The sequence below is a fragment of the Astyanax mexicanus genome, chromosome 24 (assembly GCF_023375975.1).
Source record: "Astyanax mexicanus isolate ESR-SI-001 chromosome 24, AstMex3_surface, whole genome shotgun sequence".
Taxonomy (NCBI): Eukaryota; Metazoa; Chordata; class Actinopteri; order Characiformes; family Acestrorhamphidae; genus Astyanax; species Astyanax mexicanus.
Window position 1 is genome coordinate 8,147,700 of NC_064431.1, and position 20,773 is coordinate 8,168,472.

Genomic DNA, 20,773 nt, shown 5'->3' on the forward strand with positions numbered 1-20,773 from the left:
CAGTATATTCAGGTAGTCAGCTGACCTCATTCTTTCAGCACATACTGCAGACCAACTGCAGCATCAACCCCACATCATTTACTTACTTAAATCCAGGTGGAGACTTTTATTTTTGGTCAGGCAGTGTATAAAGTTTATTGCTTTTAATTAAGGCAGAAGGCTTTCACAGTGCATGTTCACTCTCAAACTCTTTGCGACCGTTACCAACTTACTGTAACGCAGACAGTTCAACCAGATGTTCCAGCTCCAATCTCCATGATTGACTCACATAATGGGCGCACATTGCCATCTGGTGTTCAGTGGTGGTAAATATCTTCAGGAAAATATCCTTTTTGCTTAAAAAAAATTACAAAATACATTATGAATATACGTAAAGGAAGTAACCCCCCAAAACAGGCTGTAGTGAAAGCCTGGAAAAAGCACCACAAAAGAAGATTGCAAACGTTTACTGATGTCAGAGATCCAATACTTTTTGCTCACAAGAAATATGCGTTTGTTTAGACAAATATTTCACTAATATTTGTAGAAGCAATGTGCATCACTAGGTGCTTGGTTTTATACACTTGTGGTGATGGAACGGATTGGAACAAGTGAATTCAATTATTTGGATGGGTGAGCGAAAAACCTTTGGCAATTTAAGTGTATCTTCTGAACTTTTTTTTTTGGATCTAGTGAACTGTGTATTAGACTAGGATGTAAATATGTATAATAAATGCTGAAAGCTGATCTTTTGTCCCTGTCATCTTTTAAAGCCAAATCTATGTTTTCAGAATAATAATACTGGGTGGGGCTTTATTTTTAGTGTCATGGACTCGAGTACATAAAATTCTTAGTAATGGCCCCTGCTGGCATGATAACTTTTTAAGGGTCACTTTTTATGCCACAAGTTCTTATAAAGCAAGTCTGAGATAGTATTTACTTTGTGACACACGGTGTGTTACCTAGACAGATGAACAGTTACAGTATTTGTCAAAAGTTTGGACACACCTCCTCATTCAATGTGTTTTCTTTCTTTTTATGATTTGTTTTTACATTGTAAATGTAATATTGAAGACTATATTAAAGCTATACAGGAACACATTTACAGGAATTATTCTGTAAACAAAAAAATGCTAAACAACCAGAATATGTTTTATACTTTAGATTCTTTTAAGTAGCACATATATCTATGAGGACAGATCTGCACACTCTTGGTATTTTAATCTCAGTGTCTTCATGAGGGAGAGTCATCTGGAATAGTTTTCTCAGCGTCTTGAAAGAAGGAGTTTCTGGAGGTGCTGAACAATAGTTGCTGATTTTCCTTCACGCTGTGAAGCTTCAGCTTATGCCAAATCACCTCAAATCACCATCTCAGCTCATCAGGTTTAGATCAGGGGATTGTGGAGGACAAACACTTAAACAAGAATTCCATATGTATCCCTTAATTGATTTAATGTCTTTCAGACTATAAAGGAACCCATAAGGAAGCTTTTCAGTGCTCTTGTCTAAGGGGTCTGTTAACTTGTGGTTTCTGATGCTGGTAACTCTGATGAACTTATTCTGTACAACAGAGGTAACTCTTGCTCTTCCTTTCCTAGGGCGGTCCTGATAAGAGGCAGTTTCATAATAACTTTAGTATTAATCAAATATGCAGAACATTTTAAAATAACGAAAAAACACAGAATTTAAGGTGTGTCCACAATTTTGACTGATGCTGTAATAAAACGTCCAAATACAGAAGCAGTTCTATTAACCTCTGAGTTAAAGTTAATACAAACAGTCGAATATAATGAAAACGTACTAAAATTTAATCAACCATAAAAGCCAGAACATCCTTCGACAGAAACGCATGAGAAGCAATAGAGGAGATATAGTACAATATACTGTATTTAAGCCTCAAGAGACCTAGAAACCAGTCTGCATTTTACCACTATAAAAAGGCCCATAGTTTTACAAGTCCAAAAATAAAAAACAGGTATTAGAATATGCTATGGAGCTACGAAAGCCAAGTGACTAAATACAAAATAGTCACAAAGTTAGGGGTAAAGATCTGGTCAAGAGCATCCGTCAATGTAAATAAGAATGCGTCATTTATATACAGCTTGTGAACCTCTGTCTTTAAAACATTTACACAATTGATGTCGTTAATGGAACACAACTTCTTGAGAGGCAACACTGAAATTTGTTTTCATTTACATCTACACTTAAATCAAAAGATGTGGTCATGCTGTTCGTCATTAGAATGCCTACAATCATACAAATGAAGTAATTTTCTATTCCATTAAACAAGCTGCACTGGGAATAAACACTGGTAAACCTTCTTTGATATCTTCTTTCTCCAAACACCTTTCCTGGGCTCTGGTATGGTGCTGCTTCAACACTGGGTTCAGTTGGAATTTTGAGAAATGATTAACCTTTAGTGAAATGACATTCACTAATGAAATGTTGTGGTACCAAAGCATGGGTCTGTCACAGTCTTGTATCTCCTGACCAGTCCCTTCCTGATGTCATTTGCAGGATTCAGGCAGGCATTGTTCTCAGAGGTATTCCTTGTACTATTTGAAAGACTCCAGGCTGTCTGATGTCTCTGCGGTTGCTTTAATTATTTCCCACTTTTCTGAAATTCTGTCGGTTCGCTGAATGATGAAATGCTGCATGTTTCTGTTAGAATTTATGGGAAGATATTTTTATGTTATGTTCCTGAGGAATACTGAAAATTAGTTCTACTCAAATGGTGATAAATGAAGATTTCTCCTCAGTTTTTCTGGAATTGAGAAGAGATGACTCCTCGTTTTCCCTCGTTGTGTATCCCATCTTTCTACAGGTTTGTCAGTCAAGCTTGTCCTTAGCTTCACTCACTGAGGGTGGCGATGCTGGTACGTTCCAAATGGGGCAACAGTTCTTCATTACAGCATTCTGCAGGGGGACAAAGAGCAAGGGATACTTGAGATGACATCATAAAAACAGTAAAAAAGACAAAGAAATGAAACTAGAGAAAGTTGAAGGGAGATCGAAGACAAAAAGAGAGCTTAGCAGAGCGATCCCATCACAGCTGATACAAACACTGGGTAGTTTTTTTTTATTTAAAATGAGCTTCTGCTGCCATCTTCTGGACATTATTTACATCACACAAGGAAATGTACCTAGCTCAGTTGCTGAAGGGAGGGGACACTACAGGAGAACACAGTTGGATTTCTTTTTCGCTTTCTTCTTTTCCACAGGTGTTTTTCTATTTATCTGTCTGACCAAGTCATAAAAGATCTAAAAAAGAAAGAGAAAATTGCAAGAGATGTCAAATCATTACTGAAAAAAAGGTCTACTAGAACAAGCTTTTGAAACACAGATAAACAGAAATAGAACAGTACTGAGGTGCTGTAGTTCTGTTGATATACATTACTGATATTGAGAAAGTTAACATGTACTTACATCAAGCACATTGATCTTTGATTTGGCAGAGGACTCTAAAAAGGCACAGTGGTTCCACTGGCGAGCCAGATTCTGACCCTGCTCCTTCCCCACCACTCGTTCATCCTCCAGGTCGCACTTATTACCAACCAGGATCATCGGAACCTGAGACACAGCAACAGAGAATGATGGGATGGGAGTTGTCATTTTACAAACGGCAAACAATATTGACTTAACATCTAAAAATGTTCACTTTTCTGTAGGTAAATTCTAGTGTGGGATGAACATTCTCATTCTCAGCCACAACTTTTAACTGTTGAGACATTTTGATGCTTTGGTCAAATCAAGAGCCAAGAGGCTTTTATTGTCATTACATCTGAGTACAGGTACACAGTGTAGTGAAATTACGTTCCTCCAGAACCATGGTGCAACATGGGACAACAAGCAATAGACAACATAAAGTGCAAGAGTGTCAACATAAAACTATAACACTAAATAACAAGAAATACAACAAATACAAAAGTTGAGTCAATTTAAAAGGCAGGACAGTGCAGTACCGATACGGTATAATAATGTGTATAGTGAGGACAAGGTGCAGAGATGTGTAACATACTGTAACATATAAAACATATATAATCACAGCAGTTACTGAGGTAGAGAGTTTATAGTTTTTAAGAAGTTTTTGAAAAATATTTAAATTATTTTGAGAAATAATAATTGTTAATAATTTTTATTTGTATTTAAATTGTTCAATTGGGCTCTCCACACCTTTCTTTCACCAGCAGGTGAAATGCATGTTAAAACAACCTGAACGGACCCAAATATGACAATAAATATAAGTCTCAATACCACTAAAGCCAAAATGTGAAAAGAGTGATGTAAAAAGTATTTTGATTATAAGCACCTAAGATTATTTGAAAAAACAAATATTTAATAAGTGTAACCCTTATTAAAAGACATACAGCATATGGACAACAATTACGTACAAGGATGGGCAATATTGCTCTAAAATAATATTACAACATTTCAGGGCATTTTGGCAACAATATTCTAATATTCTAGTCTTCCTATACTATTCAAACTCCACATCAGTGTACAGTAAGTATAAAGAAATAGCATAGATGTTATCAGTGGATGTCCTTGAGGTCCTGCCCAGCAAAAGCCTTAACAAAAAGACGGAAAATGGCAAAAAAAGATGTCTCTCCTATAAGCAAACCAAGTTGAATTTGTATATTCTTTTTTCACTACCACTCCTTAATCATGGTAGCATAGGTCATCTTACGTTTCTTTACATAATTACAATGAATCGTGACACAAATGCCATCATTTTGTAAAATATGCAAAATGGTTGGATGGAAACCTGGCAATTGTGAACTAATTGAAAAACATGTCAAATCTTGATTTAACAGTCTGTGAATGTGAACATTTGTTTTTCAAAATTAACCAAGACTTCTGCTTTTCATGATTTCTATGCATAACTATTTAAGTGGAGTGATGCTGGGCGATAAATATGATAAGCTGGACGATAGGATTCGATAAACTTTGTTTTCTATTTCCTGTTTAAGTAGCGCTGTGAACAGGCACAGCACATGATCAGGCAGTGCGCTGAACTGCATGCTCAGCCCAGAACAAACATTGCTGTTTCTGAACTGGATGAGTTTTAAATACACTTGTTAAGTAATGTTAGTATAAATCTGTACTACTGCAGTAGAAGTGTATCATTTCAGAAACTTGACTTTATTCCTCCCACCTCCATTACAGGTCACTTGATTTAAAATATTTAAATGTTAGCGTAATTTAAATGCAAAAAAACTTTTATTTTAATAAACATTAGCAGTAAATAATCTCAAAATAACACATATAAAATAAACAGTAAAACATATGTAATACATACTTTTAATATGACCAAAATTTATTAGACTAAAACTAGACTAAAATGTAACTACAACTATTATACATTTTAGTCAAAAGACTAAGACTAAACTGTATCAAAATCACCTGTTAAATGAACACTGTGATATACTATCGTATTTTGCTTTATTTAGTTGCCTGCTGACCTGTGTGGATGTATAATGACTTTTTTTTAATTAATTTAAAAGCTGTCTGAGCACCTTGTGTCCACCTGGCAAGATGTGGACATCCTAGTCCACATCCTGTCCACAAGACTCTGAGCCTGCTAGTGATTTTGGCCATTACTGCCTTATTCCCATATCGCCCAGCCCTAAGTGGAGCCAAAGACTGCACCACTTTCAGCTGCTGAACACCCCATAGGTCTGATTAGTTGGTGCAAACAACACATTTAGGACTAAAGTCTTAACAACCAGCCTGTTTAAAGCATTGCCTGGTTAAGTCTGGCACATTATAAGCAGCTAGACAGCTGAAGGTGCAAGAGAACGAAAGGTTATTCATCAGCATGCTGATGAATAGAAGAGATACGTATTATTTTATTTTTGTGATTTTGTTTAGTTTGCCATGTTTTCATTAGTACGCCTAGATCCGGTTGTGCGCTCAGGCTGTGTGTGTGTAAACTGTACGAGCAGTGTTTATGGCTAAGGGGAAAAGGAAACATTTCCAGCCCCGCCCATACAGGATAGAATCTCCTTCCTGCCTGCACACTAGTTTTGATTTCTATGTACCCACTGCTGTGTGGAATGACGTTCATGTGTGAGGATGCGCATGTCACTCATGATAAAGCCAACAGTTAAAGAACCATTTTATTCATACTGGATACTCTTCAGACTCTGAGAAGTAGTTTCGGTTTGACTATAACCCATTTTTAAAGAATGTTTAAGTGATTTTAATACTAGTAAAGGAAAAATAAGGAATTGTGTTGTTGTGTTATAAATAATGATTTACTATATAAGTGTGGGGTTTACACAGCAGCAACCGCAGTCATTAAAACATTTATGAACTGTTCTTAACAGCCTATGGTAGCTCGTAGTTCATTAAACAGCACCATTAAAGTTTCTACCTACAGTAAAACAGCAGGAGCCTGGGCTACTGTATCTTAAAGCATGTTTACACAGCACCACCCATAAGCCACACGTTGCTGAATGAATGGCTGAAATAATTACATAAATCTTAGAGTAAACAAGACATGAATACGAACGTCTGTATTTCCTTCCACTAAGCAAGAACAATGTGGAAGGGTGTGAAAACTGTGTAATAAACTGAAAAATAAGCTGGGCAATCACTGTTACTTCAGGAACACTGCCTAAACTTGTTAAATTATGAAAAACAGTAAAAAAAAAAAAAAAATGTTTGCAATTTTATTGCATAGGATGCAATATGGCACACCTCATCATGTGCATGACATGTTTATATTATTTTCATGATTGCTCAGTTCTACTTGAAGCAAAGACATTTTCACAAAATTTTATTTACAGTAAAACTTGATAGTTTACTGCAATTACTAAAGTCCTATTGCTGAGTGGAATTGGATGTGCAAATCCACTCATTGCCTGGCATGTATTACTGGTGTTTTGGACCTATGGAGTTGACTTTTGATTGAACACATACTTTAGAGACAAATGTTGAAAGCTGCTACAAGTTTTCGTCTTTTTTAAACAGTAACTTACCGAGACTTTAAAATTACAATAATGTTACAAAATACATATATATAAATAAGATTATATAACAAAAACACAAACAAAAAATACTTTTTGAAATATGAACTACACCTTACATGGTATTAAAAAAAACGCTAAAAAAAGAATATATAAATAAATATATAAATGCAAAAACTAACCAGCCGTAAATATGAGGTAGTGCAGTAATACAGAATAAATTAAGTCTAAGAGATAGCAGGTACAACAAATACTAAACATAAACCTGTGCAAGTATTGTATTTAAGTTAAGTGAGAGGTGTAGTGTCTAAAAGTGTTAATATACAGGATGTACCATAAACTGACCATAGTGCCCAGGAGTGCAAATGTACAGGATGTACAGTAAAGTGTCAATGTCCAGGAGTGGAAATGAACAGCATGTACACTAAAATGTCAATAGAGTCCCAGGGTGTAGATGTACATGTTACAGAGTGTGATTATAGTACAGATAAAAATAGGCTGTGATTAAAAAGCATACGAGACTCGTTCCTCATCGGTCCTCTCTCTTCCGACTCCACTGGGAGGAGCTGAAGAGTCTGATGGCTCTCGAAACAAATATATCAAATATATCACAATATCACGAATATAGATATTGTTCCACCCCTAGTCATTAGAGCTACTATTAACTGTGTAGTTTGTGCAGTTTCTTTTCACTTTTTACCATTAACCAACTTTATATTAGTACAAATCTCAGTTTGCACACCACGTTTGATTCTTCATTATGACAATTTATCACATGAATGATAATAATGCCTTTGTCTTTTCAGCTCCCAAGCTGAAATGAAACAAATCTATTTTTCCTTCTCTTTCCTCAATGGGATCAGACCTTTTGCTTGAGATGGGATGTAATACATCTCGAACTCAGGCCAAACCACAGTGCATGCATGAGGAAGAAGGAAGTGCGGTAGGCGGTGAAAAGGCCAATCATAACAAATTCCAACGCCTTTAACTGCTCCAGGCCACGCTCCCATGGGCCAGGGGCTTTATCCTGGGCTCAGTGCATTCCCTCTGCACATGCCCAAAAAAGGGCATCCTTTGAATGGCACAGTCCAGGGAGGAGAGTAGAGGGTTCAGGCTTACTACAGGCACATGGAGTGTTAAGCTATGGCATGGCAGAGATATTTTACCTCTTCACATGTTGCCCAATAAAAGACTTCAGTGTTTAATGCAGGTTGGCAAGTGGGCAATGGTTTGATGCCTGATCTAAGGGTGTTTCCCACCTGTAGTTTCCACTCAGTTTTGCTTGTTTTCACACAGGCAGTAAATCACGTTAAACTAGTAAATCAGTTAAACTGCACCTCAGCAGCCTCTGATAGTTGGGTCGTATTACGTTCTCACAAAAGAACCTTTCTGGATTCGGTTTAGGACCAGACCGAGACCAGCTCCTCTTTCAGGTTGGAGATTATTGTTTTCATACTTGACAAAACGAACTACATCAGAGATGCAAAAGAACCAAAGTCCGTTTTTAACTGAACCAATTACTGCTGGTGTGACAACACCCATAGAGATTAAAGATTACTATCAAAAACTAATAAAACTTCAACTGCAACTTTTGAGAACAAATGCAGACAATGCAGATACTGAATATATCAACCATTTATGAATCTACTGTATTAGTAAACAGTTGGATCATTTTAAATTAACTATTTAAATGATAATAAACTGCGAATTCCATGATGCAATTTCAACTCAGTATTAAAATATTAATCATACTTACATCTTCAGTGTCCTTTACTCGCAGGATCTGTTCTCGTAGATCCTGCAGGTCATTAAATGTGGACTGTGCTGTAATGGAGTATACAAGAGCAAATCCCTGACCGTTCTTCATGTACAGGTCCCTCATCGCTGTGAACTGCTCCTGTTTTAAAGAAGGAAAAATGACCAATGAGTGTTCCAAAGAGTGTTCTTCATCTCTTATAGTTGTCTTTTTTAATAATATTAGTAACCTTTTAAATAATAACTGTCTCTCTTAACTCAAGTGACTTAACACAGAAAATAGAATTCTGCTGGACCAGCCTTGAGCCTCAACCCTAAATCAAAGCTACAGTGACAATAGCAGAGAGTTTATCAGCAGCCATGCATGAGCCTTTGCTTTACTGGCTAAAGTTTGAACATATGAGTTACCTCTCCCATATCACAGAAAACAGAGTCCCTTCTTTTAGGTCTCTTTAGCAACTTTGCTAGTCCAATTAAATACAAAATGATGTGTTATCATTATTACTAAACAATTATTATTATTTAGGACCAGAATAGCATACCTATAGTATATTTTATATACCCCTTTAAGCTTAAAGTGCTTAAAATTAGATAAGTAGGTTCTGGGGTTTAAAAACAGATGGATGGAGCTGTGCTGGTTAGATTAGTAGGTTCTGGGGTTTGATAACAGATGGATGGCGCTGTGCAGGTAAGATTAGAAGGTTCTGGGGTTTAATAACAGATGGATGGCGCTGTGTTGATTAGATTAGTAGGTTCTGGTGTTTGATAACAGGTGGATGGAGCTGTGCTGGTTAGATTAGTAGGTTCTGGGGTTTGATAACAGATGGATGGAGCTGTGCTGGTTAGACTAGTAGGTTCTGGGGTTTGATAACAGACGGATGGAGCTGTGCTGGTTAGATTAGTAGGTTCTGGGGTTTGATAACAGACGGATGGAGCTGTGCTGGTTAGATTAGTAGGTTCTGGGGTTTGATATGATTTGTGGATTGTGGCTATAGTTCACTCCAGTCTTTAGTTATTGACCTCTGTACCCCGGAATGCAGCTATTGGCTCAATGACAGCTAACAGCTGAACCCAGTAGTAGACGTAAGGGTGGGACGATTAAGCTGGATTCTTTTTTTTTTAAATCATTATTGTTTCTTTGATACATTAATAACAAGTTAATGCGACAGTCGTATTAACAATACTTACAGTGCCTGCTGTGTCCAGGATCTCCAGCATGCACTGCTGCCCATCAACCTCTACTTGCTGAAAAGAGAAGAGAGAAAATTGTTTGTTCGCATGCAAGATAAAAAAGAAAGACAATTACACAAGCAGCAATATTTCTTCCAAAGTAAGCAATACAGAGAAACAAGTACCTTTCTGTAGGAGTCTTCTATTGTGGGATCATATTTCTCCACAAAGATTCCTTGGACAAACTGTACTGTCTGTGGGACAAAACAAACAACTGCATTATTAAGGCTGAACACACTGCTGTCAAATGCACACAGTTTGTATAATCTCTGAAGAATGGCATTAGGCATCAGTAGGGGAACATGTGCAGCATTTGCACTTGCAGGGGAGAGGGTAAACAATCTCTCAGCATTAGGCTGTGGAGAACTGCAATTGCATTTTCTGTAATATATATGTAATATGTTTGGAATAAGCTAGTTTGTAAATGACAACATCCTCATCCAACATCAGCATCTATCCTCACTGATGCTTTTGTGGCTGAATGCAAATTAAATCCTCACAGCAATGTAACAACTAGTTAAACATCCTCCATAAAGAGAAGTAGGGGTGCACCAAATATGTGACAATCGAATCAGTAAAACTAGTGCTACTATGCTGTTTAGACGTTTAGAAGGAAGCCACCAGGGAGCAGGCAAAGACCAGTTTTAAATTCATTCTATGCATTACCCTCACAAACTGTATAAAAACTTTACAAAACTATATTTATCACACTTGGTGCAAATTTACTACTTCGTCACAAACTCTCAGTTTTCCAGCTGACAAATACTGCGCTGTACAGGACTAGGATAGTAATCAGAGCTTAGATCGGACCTAAAAAAATCCAGCTTGACCCTACCCAAGCATTCCCCGTGACGAAGATGTGTTTACTTGTGGCACAGATCTAAGATTACTGTACCTAATTTTTGCCCCCTTGTCTTGCCTGACTCTTTATCACTACCATCATACATAAAGTTCATAATTTAAATTGCCACTAAATTATAAAAACATAAGTATTCAAATTCTTTCAAGTATTTTGATGTAGGGGCATCACCTAGAAATGTATATACAATGCGGCCTCATAGTCACAGAACAGTGAACTTAATGTTTTATTCATTGCAGTACTGCTGCACATATTAAATAATGATGTCATCTTGAAAGTATGGGCATTTACATCTCTATTCAGTAAATCATATAGGAGAGTGATTTATTCCTAATCCTCTGATTTCAAAGAACCATAAGGAATTGGATGCATTAGCATAATCCAAAAATAAACCAAACACATATAGTATCTGGTTGCAAACTCTTTGTAGTCGATGACAGCCTATAATACACGAGGCAGAGACATTAATAGACACTGGGTGTCTTCTTTAGTGATGCTCCACTAGGCATGAAATGCAGCCGTTTTCAGTTCTCGCTTGCTTGTTTGGTGCTTTTTGCCTTCTGGCTTGTATTCAAGTAAAATTATAGTAAAAGGCATGCTCAATGAGGAATAAGTTACATGAAGGCTTATGAGTAAACAGCAACTGATTCATTACCTGGAAAAAAGTGATAATTTCTAGGACATTTAAATAAGAAAGATATACCATATTTCCATATATGCTTTGGATTTCACAGTTTTTCTAATTAAATCACATGTTAAATTACATTATTTCCAACTATTTTTCAGAAAAAACATACACATGACACACAGATTGCAAAATTTAACACTTTAGGTCTTCACCCTCTCAACCGCACCTGCACCAGTTAAATGTTTCCCCATGCCACTGACTATAACACAAGCCCAGTGTGATCAATCCACCATCACCATGCTTAACAGCTAAAGATGTGTTCTATTCGTGGAATTTTATACACCCTTTTCCTAACAATACATTTATTTTAAATTTTAGTTTCAATTTTATCAGTCCAATTCACTTTCCAAAATGCATCCCAGTTAAATTCTTTTGAAATGAATTTTTTGTGCAGATGAAGAAAAGGCTTTCTTTAGAAGACATGAAGAACATAGGTTTTGCTGCATAGTAGAACAGTGCATCACCACTCTAGAATCTGCTTACTATTCTAAAGGTTTTTTAAAGTCAAACTGGACTGACAGCCTTTTAATGGATGTTTTCCAGACCTCAGTCTGAATTCCACATAGGGCTGTTTTAAAAATGATACCAAAAATACATTTTATGTTATATTATTGTTGTTATATTTATAATTTAATACATGTAATGACTCTTAATAAGTTACAGCTGTTTACAAAACAGACAATTTTCTTTGTTTCTGGTTTAAAACTGTTTTACTGAAATGAAAATACTTTACCCTTTATTTTGTTGCACTAGTATTTTTTTAAATGTGTTTTTCATATCGCCAATCGATTATTTTATGATTATTTTAGGATCTTTTCACGCACCCCTTGGGACAAGGTTTAAGAAAGTGACAGTGTTTATAAAGCTTTAGAAATGTTTGCATCCCCTGGCCTTTTATAACGCTAAACTAAACAAGCCAAACCTGATGTACTCATTAAGTTTTCAGGCCTTGGTAAAAGTTATGTAAGAGAGCAAATTACTTGTATGATGCCTCTTCCTTTATTCACTCGATTAAAAAGTCTACAAAACAAACATAATTCACTACATACTGTATATAATATAATATTATATATAATATACACTATATACAAACATAATACAGTAATATTGATTTAACTTTTGAAACAATTGTTTTACCTTTAACTTTGGCTTTTGAAGATCACGTCATCTTCTACTGTCTAAATTACAGACAATTACAGAAGCGTTGACCAGGGGTGTCCTAAATTGCACTTACAATTCTGATTCTCCTGCTGTGTTCTGCTACTTCTTTTTCGGACTGAACAGGATTTTTGCTAAAGTTCTATCCAACTTGTCCAACAATGGGTCCAAAGTCAATTACACAGAGAACGCAATGTGTTTAATAACAAACACAGCACTCACCAGTGCAGACTTGCCCACGCCTCCAGAGCCTAACACCACAAGCTTGTATTCACGCATGGCAGGGTCACTTCACCAAACACCTCAGCAATCTAAAGAAACAGAAAAAGAGCAACAAGGATAAAGACAGTGAATGAGAAGCAAATGAAACAAATCCTCTACATGAAGATATCAGATCTTTTTCAGTGTGAGTGTGTTAGGGAGAGGCAGCCACACAACAATGGGATCATCCTGGAGCAGAGCCCAGGGGTGGGGGATAGCAGGAGCATGACCTCACAAACACAAAGCAGCTGTAGCTTTGCATGGAGGTGTGTGGTCAGAGCTGTGCAGCTGGAGTCGAAACTGAGGCGTGCTGCGCCTTTGCTTCTCCATGACATCATTCCATATCATGTCCTGCTCTGATCATAAACACAACACCACAAATGATTGCAGTGAAAAATAAAATTACAGAATAAAATTGAGGCTTAAAAAGTAGCGATGCACGAGGACATAGGAATTATATCAATCTTGGCCGATAAATTCTTTTTTTAGAATCATCGGCATCGGTTATGGACAACATTTCAAACCAATATTTGCCAACAGAACTTTACTGCAGTAACTGTGGCAGTACTAACTTGGTTGACACTGGACGTGCCATTAATAAAATAAATAGATAGTGTTTTGGACATTCCCACACCAGCTAGCCAGCTATATAAACACACAGAAAAACAGAAGCATTTACAGATATGTAGTAAGTACCAACACTAAAATAACAAATTTACTGTTTTTCATGTTTGTATCTGAATTCCTTATTTTGTATTCCTTAATTCTGTAATTCAATCAATCTTCTCACAGAATTTTAGGGCACTCGAACACTTCTGTACACACACTACTTCTTCCATCATTACCTAACTAATTCAGTGAGCAGCCCTGAGAAATACTTTTTCCATGTAAGGCTTAAGAAAAGGGAGAGGCTGGCTCTTCTGAGGCTCCATCAACGCATGGGATGAAAACTCCCTTTAGGGACTTCAAATGCACAGCCAGAAGAAGCTGCAACACAGCTGCTTAACTAAAAGTCTCTGTCTCAGATGTTTTTTTTTTTGCTAGAACCTCACATGAGGCAGCCAATAGCAGTCCACAAAAGTCTTGGAGGCCCAGAGAAGGTGAGGGTGTTGGATTGGTAAAACAAATTCAGGTCAGACACCTAACAAATCTCATTTTCCCTTAACTAATGTGGAGTTAAATGTTCAGATTTTTTTTACAAAAACAAGAAAACTTGTCTTAACACTTGGCCACACATTCTGAGGACCTGCCAATAACAATAGCCATCTCCAGTGACAGAAAAAAAAAACTCTGAAACTTCAACAACACTCTGACTTATCTTACGAAAGAAAAGCTACAGCCCCTGTAGAGGACTAACCACATTCTGAAACCATGGACGACCTGGTTTAGGAGGGTTTATGCAAATAACTTCAGTCTCAAAAAAGGAAGAAAGCTGTGCAGAAACTTTATCCGTCCATGTGCCACCTGCACATGGCTTAACAGTCCTTCAATTCTCAAACGGCATGTAAACAAGTCTAGAGCCCTATGAATGCGGAGAACACAGACGGAAAAAAATGCTATCTGAAAACTGAAAATTTGTTGTTTTAGTATCTTCAAAATTTAGGGCAGAACCCAATGCAAGTCAGCATACAATAGACTGCAAATAAATGCATGCACTATATTGCCAAGTATGCACTCACCAATCCAAATAATTGAACTCCGATTCTAATCATTTACATGGCCACAGGTGTATAAAAAGCAAGCACCTAGGCATGCAGACTGCTTCTACAAACATTAGTGAAAGAATGGGTCACTCTCAGGAGCACAGTGAACTCCAGCACTGTGGTACAGTGATAGGATGCAGCACCTGTACAACTAGTCTAGTCATGGAATTTTGGAATTTCCTCACTACTCTAAATATTTCACAGCCAACTGTCAGTGCTGCTTTAACAAAATGGAAATGACTGGAAACAACAGCAACTCGCTCTGTCAGTAAAATAAAAATAGCTGACCCAGTTAAAAAAAAATAATAATAAAATATAGTGGCTGTGGCCACTATATGCATGAATTTAAGCTACTGCTGTGTAGTAAATAGAGCTGGGCTACTTGGTAAAAAATATTTTCACGATATTCAAAAACATTTTTACAATACAATTCTTAAAAAAAAAAAAAAAAAAAAATCAGAAAAGTAAAAAAAAAAGAGAAAACAAAACGAAAACAGAAAAAATAATAAAACAGATTTCAAAGGAGACAGGGTGTGCGATATGGACAAAACTGTAATGTGCAGTAAAATTGTTGGATATCAATGTAAAACATAATAAATTAAGATGGTCAATAAGTTTAAACTTCTCATAGGTTTTTTTTGCAATTCCAGCAGAATTATTCAAACTGAAAGGTCTTTCATGTGCTTCTTTTATGTTTTCTGACCAAATGTCTATTCACAACAAGGTTTCTATTAACTTACAGTTGAAGTTAAAAGTTGGGTACTTTTTTTTTTTTACCATAGACACAGATTCTAGGTCAGAGCTGATAAAGAACTAGAAAAAAAAGTGTCAAGAAAGTCATGAATTTCAAATGGAGAGAAAAGTTTCCACTTTGTAAGCGCATTTTGTCTCAATGAGTCAAAACAAGACAACCAACTAATACACAACCAGTCAAGTCCAGCTTTATCCTATTACTCACTGCTTCAGCTGAAACCTCATTTCTAGAAATCTAGATATGTACTTGGGCTTCCGTTTTTCAGTTTGAAGTGTCAAAAGGAGAGTAAACTGAATGATTCATTAGTTAAGTCCATTGCAACAGAGGAATTCCCCTTCAATTCAGCTGCAATGTATATGAAATGAGCTGTGAAATAAACAGTAAATTGAAATTAGTTATGAAATTATATACCTACTTCCTGTTAAAGACATACATTAACTGCACACCAAGTAAAGTACAGAGGAATACAATCAATAGCAGAAATAATATCAGTCATTGTAAATAAATACATGGCATATTATAACACTACCGTTACAGTTAAAAAAACAACAGCTTGGATTAAAGGTCTCAGAACATGAAAAAAATCTATGGTAGTATTTTATAAATAAACTACTCACTTCGTGGCAGCAAAACCAACCCTTTTTAACTCATTGATCTTGTAATGTCAATAAAGCAATGTTTACATAAACTGGTCTAATCAGCCCACAGAAATTCACAGTTCAGTTCACACCATGTTATAACCCTCACGGTTCAGTACAATTTTTGCAGGGTAATGGAAATAACAACAGATACTTCAAATAATTATATCTATTTCATGCACATATAAAGGAGCTGTTTGGTCAGCCCTCAGTTCAGGTTTAAGGGGGTGTGTCTGCTCTAAAGATCTGTGTTTAGTAGTGGTGCTTCACGTTGCTGCTTTTGTCTACTGTTAAACCCCTAGCAGAAGTGTTGTCATATCACCACGAATATTGTACATATTGTTATCGCAAAAACATAAAAATATCATTATATTTTATGTCCATAATGCCCACCTCTAACTGGGACATGATCCCAGAATAGCCAACAGCTTACCTTAGTGTAAACACACAACCTGTGTTGCAAAACCCCTTGAGTAACATCTCCACTAGTGGCTTACAGAGAAGTACCAATGAATGGAGACTGCGTTTCTAATCAGCTTTGCCCGATTACAGCAGGAGAAACACTGGATAGATCCAGGCTTGGCCAGAGCATTCAGCAATTAATGTAGTGTCTCCCTTACAGTGCCAGAAAGAAACAGCCCTCGTTGCTTCTTCTGCTTTCTAGACACTATTATGCATTACAGCAAAAGCAGAGATTTGCAGTTTTGCAGGTTGTTCTGAGGCTTGGCTGTCATTTGTGCTGGTACAACAGAATGTATGCCATTAGGAAAAAGGAACCGAGACTGCCTTCTTGCCACCAGTAGGGACCTTCATTTATAAAAGAGAGAACCTAGTATGTCAACTCTCGCATCCAAAACAGCTTAACAAGCAGGAAAATTTTCCAATGTGTGTCATTCTGGGCAGTCAGTTGTGTCAAAAGTATGCATGTTAAGCAAATTAGTATGACTGGGTAACTTTAATTTAACTCATTAAACTTGAAACTCAAAGAGCTGTGGCCACTATATGCATGAATTTAAGCTACTGCTGTGTAGAGCTGGGCTACTTGGTAAAAAATATTTTCACGATACTCAAAAACATTTTTACAATAAAATTCTTAAAACCTAGGGATGCGTGATCACATCAAAATTATATCTGTATCAGGCAATATCTAGGCATCACAAATCAATACTTGCTAATGTATTTATTGTATGCCAGAAAATGGACAATCATTGTTGCTGCGCTACTTTAAAATTTAAAAATAAAATATTATCCATTGATTTAAGCTAACCAAACTTTTGTGACCAGTCTTTGTAAGGACAATTAGTAAACAATTGTGAAGAAAAAAAAAAGGTGAAAACTAATTTTTCAGGAGATGTGTAAACAGAAAACAAAATTTGCCAAAAATTGTAACAGATTTCATACTGTGCCACAATATATTTCAGAATTTTAGTTGATACGATATAAACAAATATTTAAAGACTTTTCCATGATACAAAGTATTTATCCTGTTTTAGGAATGGTACGGGAACAGTACAGTGACTTTTACATATTTTTATGGGTTAAAACAGCATATCGTTGATACAATATGAAAAAATCTATTACAATATGAAAAAAATACATTATATCTATACATCATATCTATCTACTCATCTAGTTAACATCTACTCATCTTTTTTTCCATCAACTCGTCTATCTTTTTACCCCCTTATTTATCCATCAAATCTAGCTACCCATCTAGCTACCAACTAACCTATCCGTGTATTAAACTGCTTATTTAGCCATATACCATCTATCTATCTGTCTAGCCACCCATCTGTCTACCTGTCTCCCTACCTACCTATCCATCCATTCATCCATCTACCTATCCGTCTACCCAGCTATCTACACAGTTATCTACCCACCTGTCTGTTTGTCTGACCCAGCTACCTACCCATCTCTCTGGCTATCTACCCAGGTATCTACACAGCTATTTACCCACCTGTCTGTCTGTCTGACTCAGCTACCTACCCATCTCTCTAGCTACCTACCCATCTACACAGCTATCTAACTTACCCACATGTTTGTCTGTCTGACCCAGCTACCTACCCATTTATCTACACAACTATCTACTCACATTTCTGTCCGTCTCTCTGACCCAGCTACCTCTCCATCTCTCTAGCTACCTACCCATCTCTCTAGCTACCTACCCATCTCTCTATCTACCTACCCATTTATCCATTTATCTATCCACATATTCATATCTATCTACTCATCTAGTTAACATTTATCTATCTGTCTATCTAACTTACTTAAGTTACCCACCTACACGTTTATCTTTCACTTATTTGTCTACACTTCTATCAAATATCGGCCCAACTAGACAACCTAACTAGTTAGTTAGCGATAGCCAACCTAGCTACATTTCTAAAAGAACACAAAGCAGATAATAAAAATAATAAAAACGGATTTATAAGCTAGGTTAGCTAACTCAGTGACCTCCACTCAGAACTGAACAATGCTAGTTAGCACTTACACACTAACGTAACAAGAAAAAGCTAGAAGCTACTCAGTTATCTAACCAGCAAACATAACCTACCAGCCGTCTGTCACTTACTGACAGCCTGAAAGCGAAACGCCAGCGCTGTGTCCATCAGAAAATTCCGTTTGCAGGTTAAAAGCAAAAGCACAGGTTAGCTTAGCATAGTTAACACCAGCTACCGATACCTACCCTCTCTCGCGCCCGGCCCAGAATTAACGGTCAAAAAACTTCTCCTCTTCGGCTAGAGTGAGCGAAAATGCCTCTCCTCCTCGAAATTTTGAAACATTCCCCGCAAAATATCACAGAATATCTTCCAAACACACAATCCAAACTAACCCAATCCCCAAAACGCTTAAAGTAAAGATATAGTTCGCTATTTTGCGCGAAACTCCGGCGTAGCTTCTCCCCACAGTCCCGTTCTGCTGTCACTCCGCGACAGCGCTATTCTTCCCACCCGCATTTCGGAAAGTCTCTCCTCTACTCAACTATCATTGGCTGGTAATCCTTCTCAACGTTTGGTCTTCTGCTTAACGATTGGTTGTTTCATGATTTTATCGTGAGGTAGGACTGTTTCCCAATCAGAGACCAGCAAAAGGATTCGTGCCAGCCAATCACAATCTAACAAAGGCGGGCTTGTTTAAAACGGGTGGGAAAAAAGCACGTACCAGCTGCTTCAACAGCCGTGATAAAAGTCTTAACGGAAATTTTAGCTAATCTGAGGTTATAAAAATATATATATATAAATTATGTTTGGTTCAAAACGGCATTACAAGTTACATTATTATTATTATTATTATTATTATTATTATTATTATTATTATTATTATTATTATTATTATTATTATATACATTCAATATTAGTAATAATACAACTACCAATAACTACTATTGGTTGTTGTTTGCATTTGTTTAGGTATAAAACAAAAAAGTAAAGAATAACACACGTTACCTGTTTGCCAGTGATCAGTAATTCCTGTTTTGTTGAATTGTGCAAGAATGTAATTAATTTGTTAGCGATTACAAAAATCTGTATAACTCTGTAGGTTGTATATTGTGTTAAGTTCATTTTTGTTACATAATTGTAGTTGTCTGTGTGTATTATTGTTTAAAAATATTATAAAACGTGATATTACAAACTAAAGTATATTAAAAAAACATTTAAAAAAAGGATAAAACATGTTTGCCACTTATTTATCAGCGGTTACAAAACGCCTGTATGTCTGTCGGTTTGTATTTTTATATGACTGGACGCATGACTGTATAAACCAGAGACTGGTATGAACGGATAGAATGTATGATTAAAAGAAACAGAACGGAGACTCTTTAACAGAGAGGAGAATAGCCATTTACCTTTGTTTAGTTTATTTTTCCACCAGAGGGCGCTCCAGAATGAGCTTTTTATTATTATTATTATTATTATTATTATTATTATTATTATTATTATTATTATTATTATTATTATTATTATTATTATTATTATTATTATTATTATTATTAAATTGTAACAGAGCCGGTTTATGAAGAGCATAGCCACTGCCTGTCTCCCCCTGTACTTCACAAAATGATTGCTAACCGCTAGAGGGAGCCCGTGAGCGAGCTACTTGTTTGGTGGTCAAACAAACTTAGAAGAGAGAGAGAAGTGAGTATTCTTTCTATTAGAGACTATAATAGAAGTAATTTGTAATTTGGTAAATGTAATATTATTATTACTCATAATAATAATAATAATAATAATAATAATAATAATAATAATAATAATAATAATAATAATAGCATAGTGTTTACTTTAAACATTACCACACACACGCAATTAACATTATTTAACAAAATCGTATATTCATATAGGCTTTTTGTAATCAGTGATAAATTAATAGTAGTTCTTTTTGTCCAAAAACCTAAAAAAGATATTGATCAGTGGTAAACATTATTCTGTTATTTATTATTATATGTCTTTTTTATGTATACAAAGAAAATATCCGATTTTATAACTAAACGAATGCAAACAGCTATTAGTAGTTGTTTCGGTAGTTGTAATATTAATATTAACTGTACAATAATAATAATAATAATAATAATAATAATAATAATAATAATAATAATAATAATAATAATAATAATAATAATAATAAAAAATAATAATAATAATAATAATAATAATAAGAAGAAGAAGAAGAATTACTAAATTGGAGTCTAAAAGTTTATAAATTATGTTTGCTCATCTAAAACATTTGATGGTGTTCTTTGTTGAGATGTTTAGTACATTTATTTATTATAAAAATT

The 20,773-nt window shown here is 35.8% G+C and overlaps 1 protein-coding gene across 1 annotated transcript; it reads right to left on the minus strand.

The window, feature by feature from the left end:
* Positions 1-1,766: 1,766 nt before the first annotated feature.
* rap1ab (RAP1A, member of RAS oncogene family b) lies at positions 1,767-18,949 on the minus strand. The gene is made up of 8 exons (XM_007228507.4): positions 18,683-18,949; positions 12,863-12,951; positions 10,061-10,129; positions 9,894-9,950; positions 8,707-8,847; positions 3,406-3,549; positions 3,123-3,240; positions 1,767-2,895 (listed from the first exon to the last, which is right to left on the minus strand). The coding sequence occupies exons 2-7, from the start codon at positions 12,917-12,919 to the stop codon at positions 3,151-3,153; spliced, it is 558 nt and encodes a 185-aa protein (XP_007228569.1). The 5' UTR covers positions 12,920-12,951; positions 18,683-18,949; the 3' UTR covers positions 1,767-2,895; positions 3,123-3,150.
* Between the last annotated feature and the right edge of the window lie 1,824 nt (positions 18,950-20,773).

Excerpts from the sequence above, each read along its gene's own strand:
- rap1ab (XM_007228507.4), bottom strand. The coding sequence starts at position 12,919 with ATGCGTGAATACAAGCTTGTGGTGTTAGGCTCTGGAGGCGTGGGCAAG. Across the intron at positions 10,130-12,862 it reads GCGTGGGCAAGTCTGCACTG|ACAGTACAGTTTGTCCAAGG; the intron begins GTGAGTGCTGTG and ends TTTGTCCCACAG. Across the intron at positions 3,241-3,405 it reads CAAAGATCAATGTGCTTGAT|ATCTTTTATGACTTGGTCAG; the intron begins GTAAGTACATGT and ends TTTCTTTTTTAG.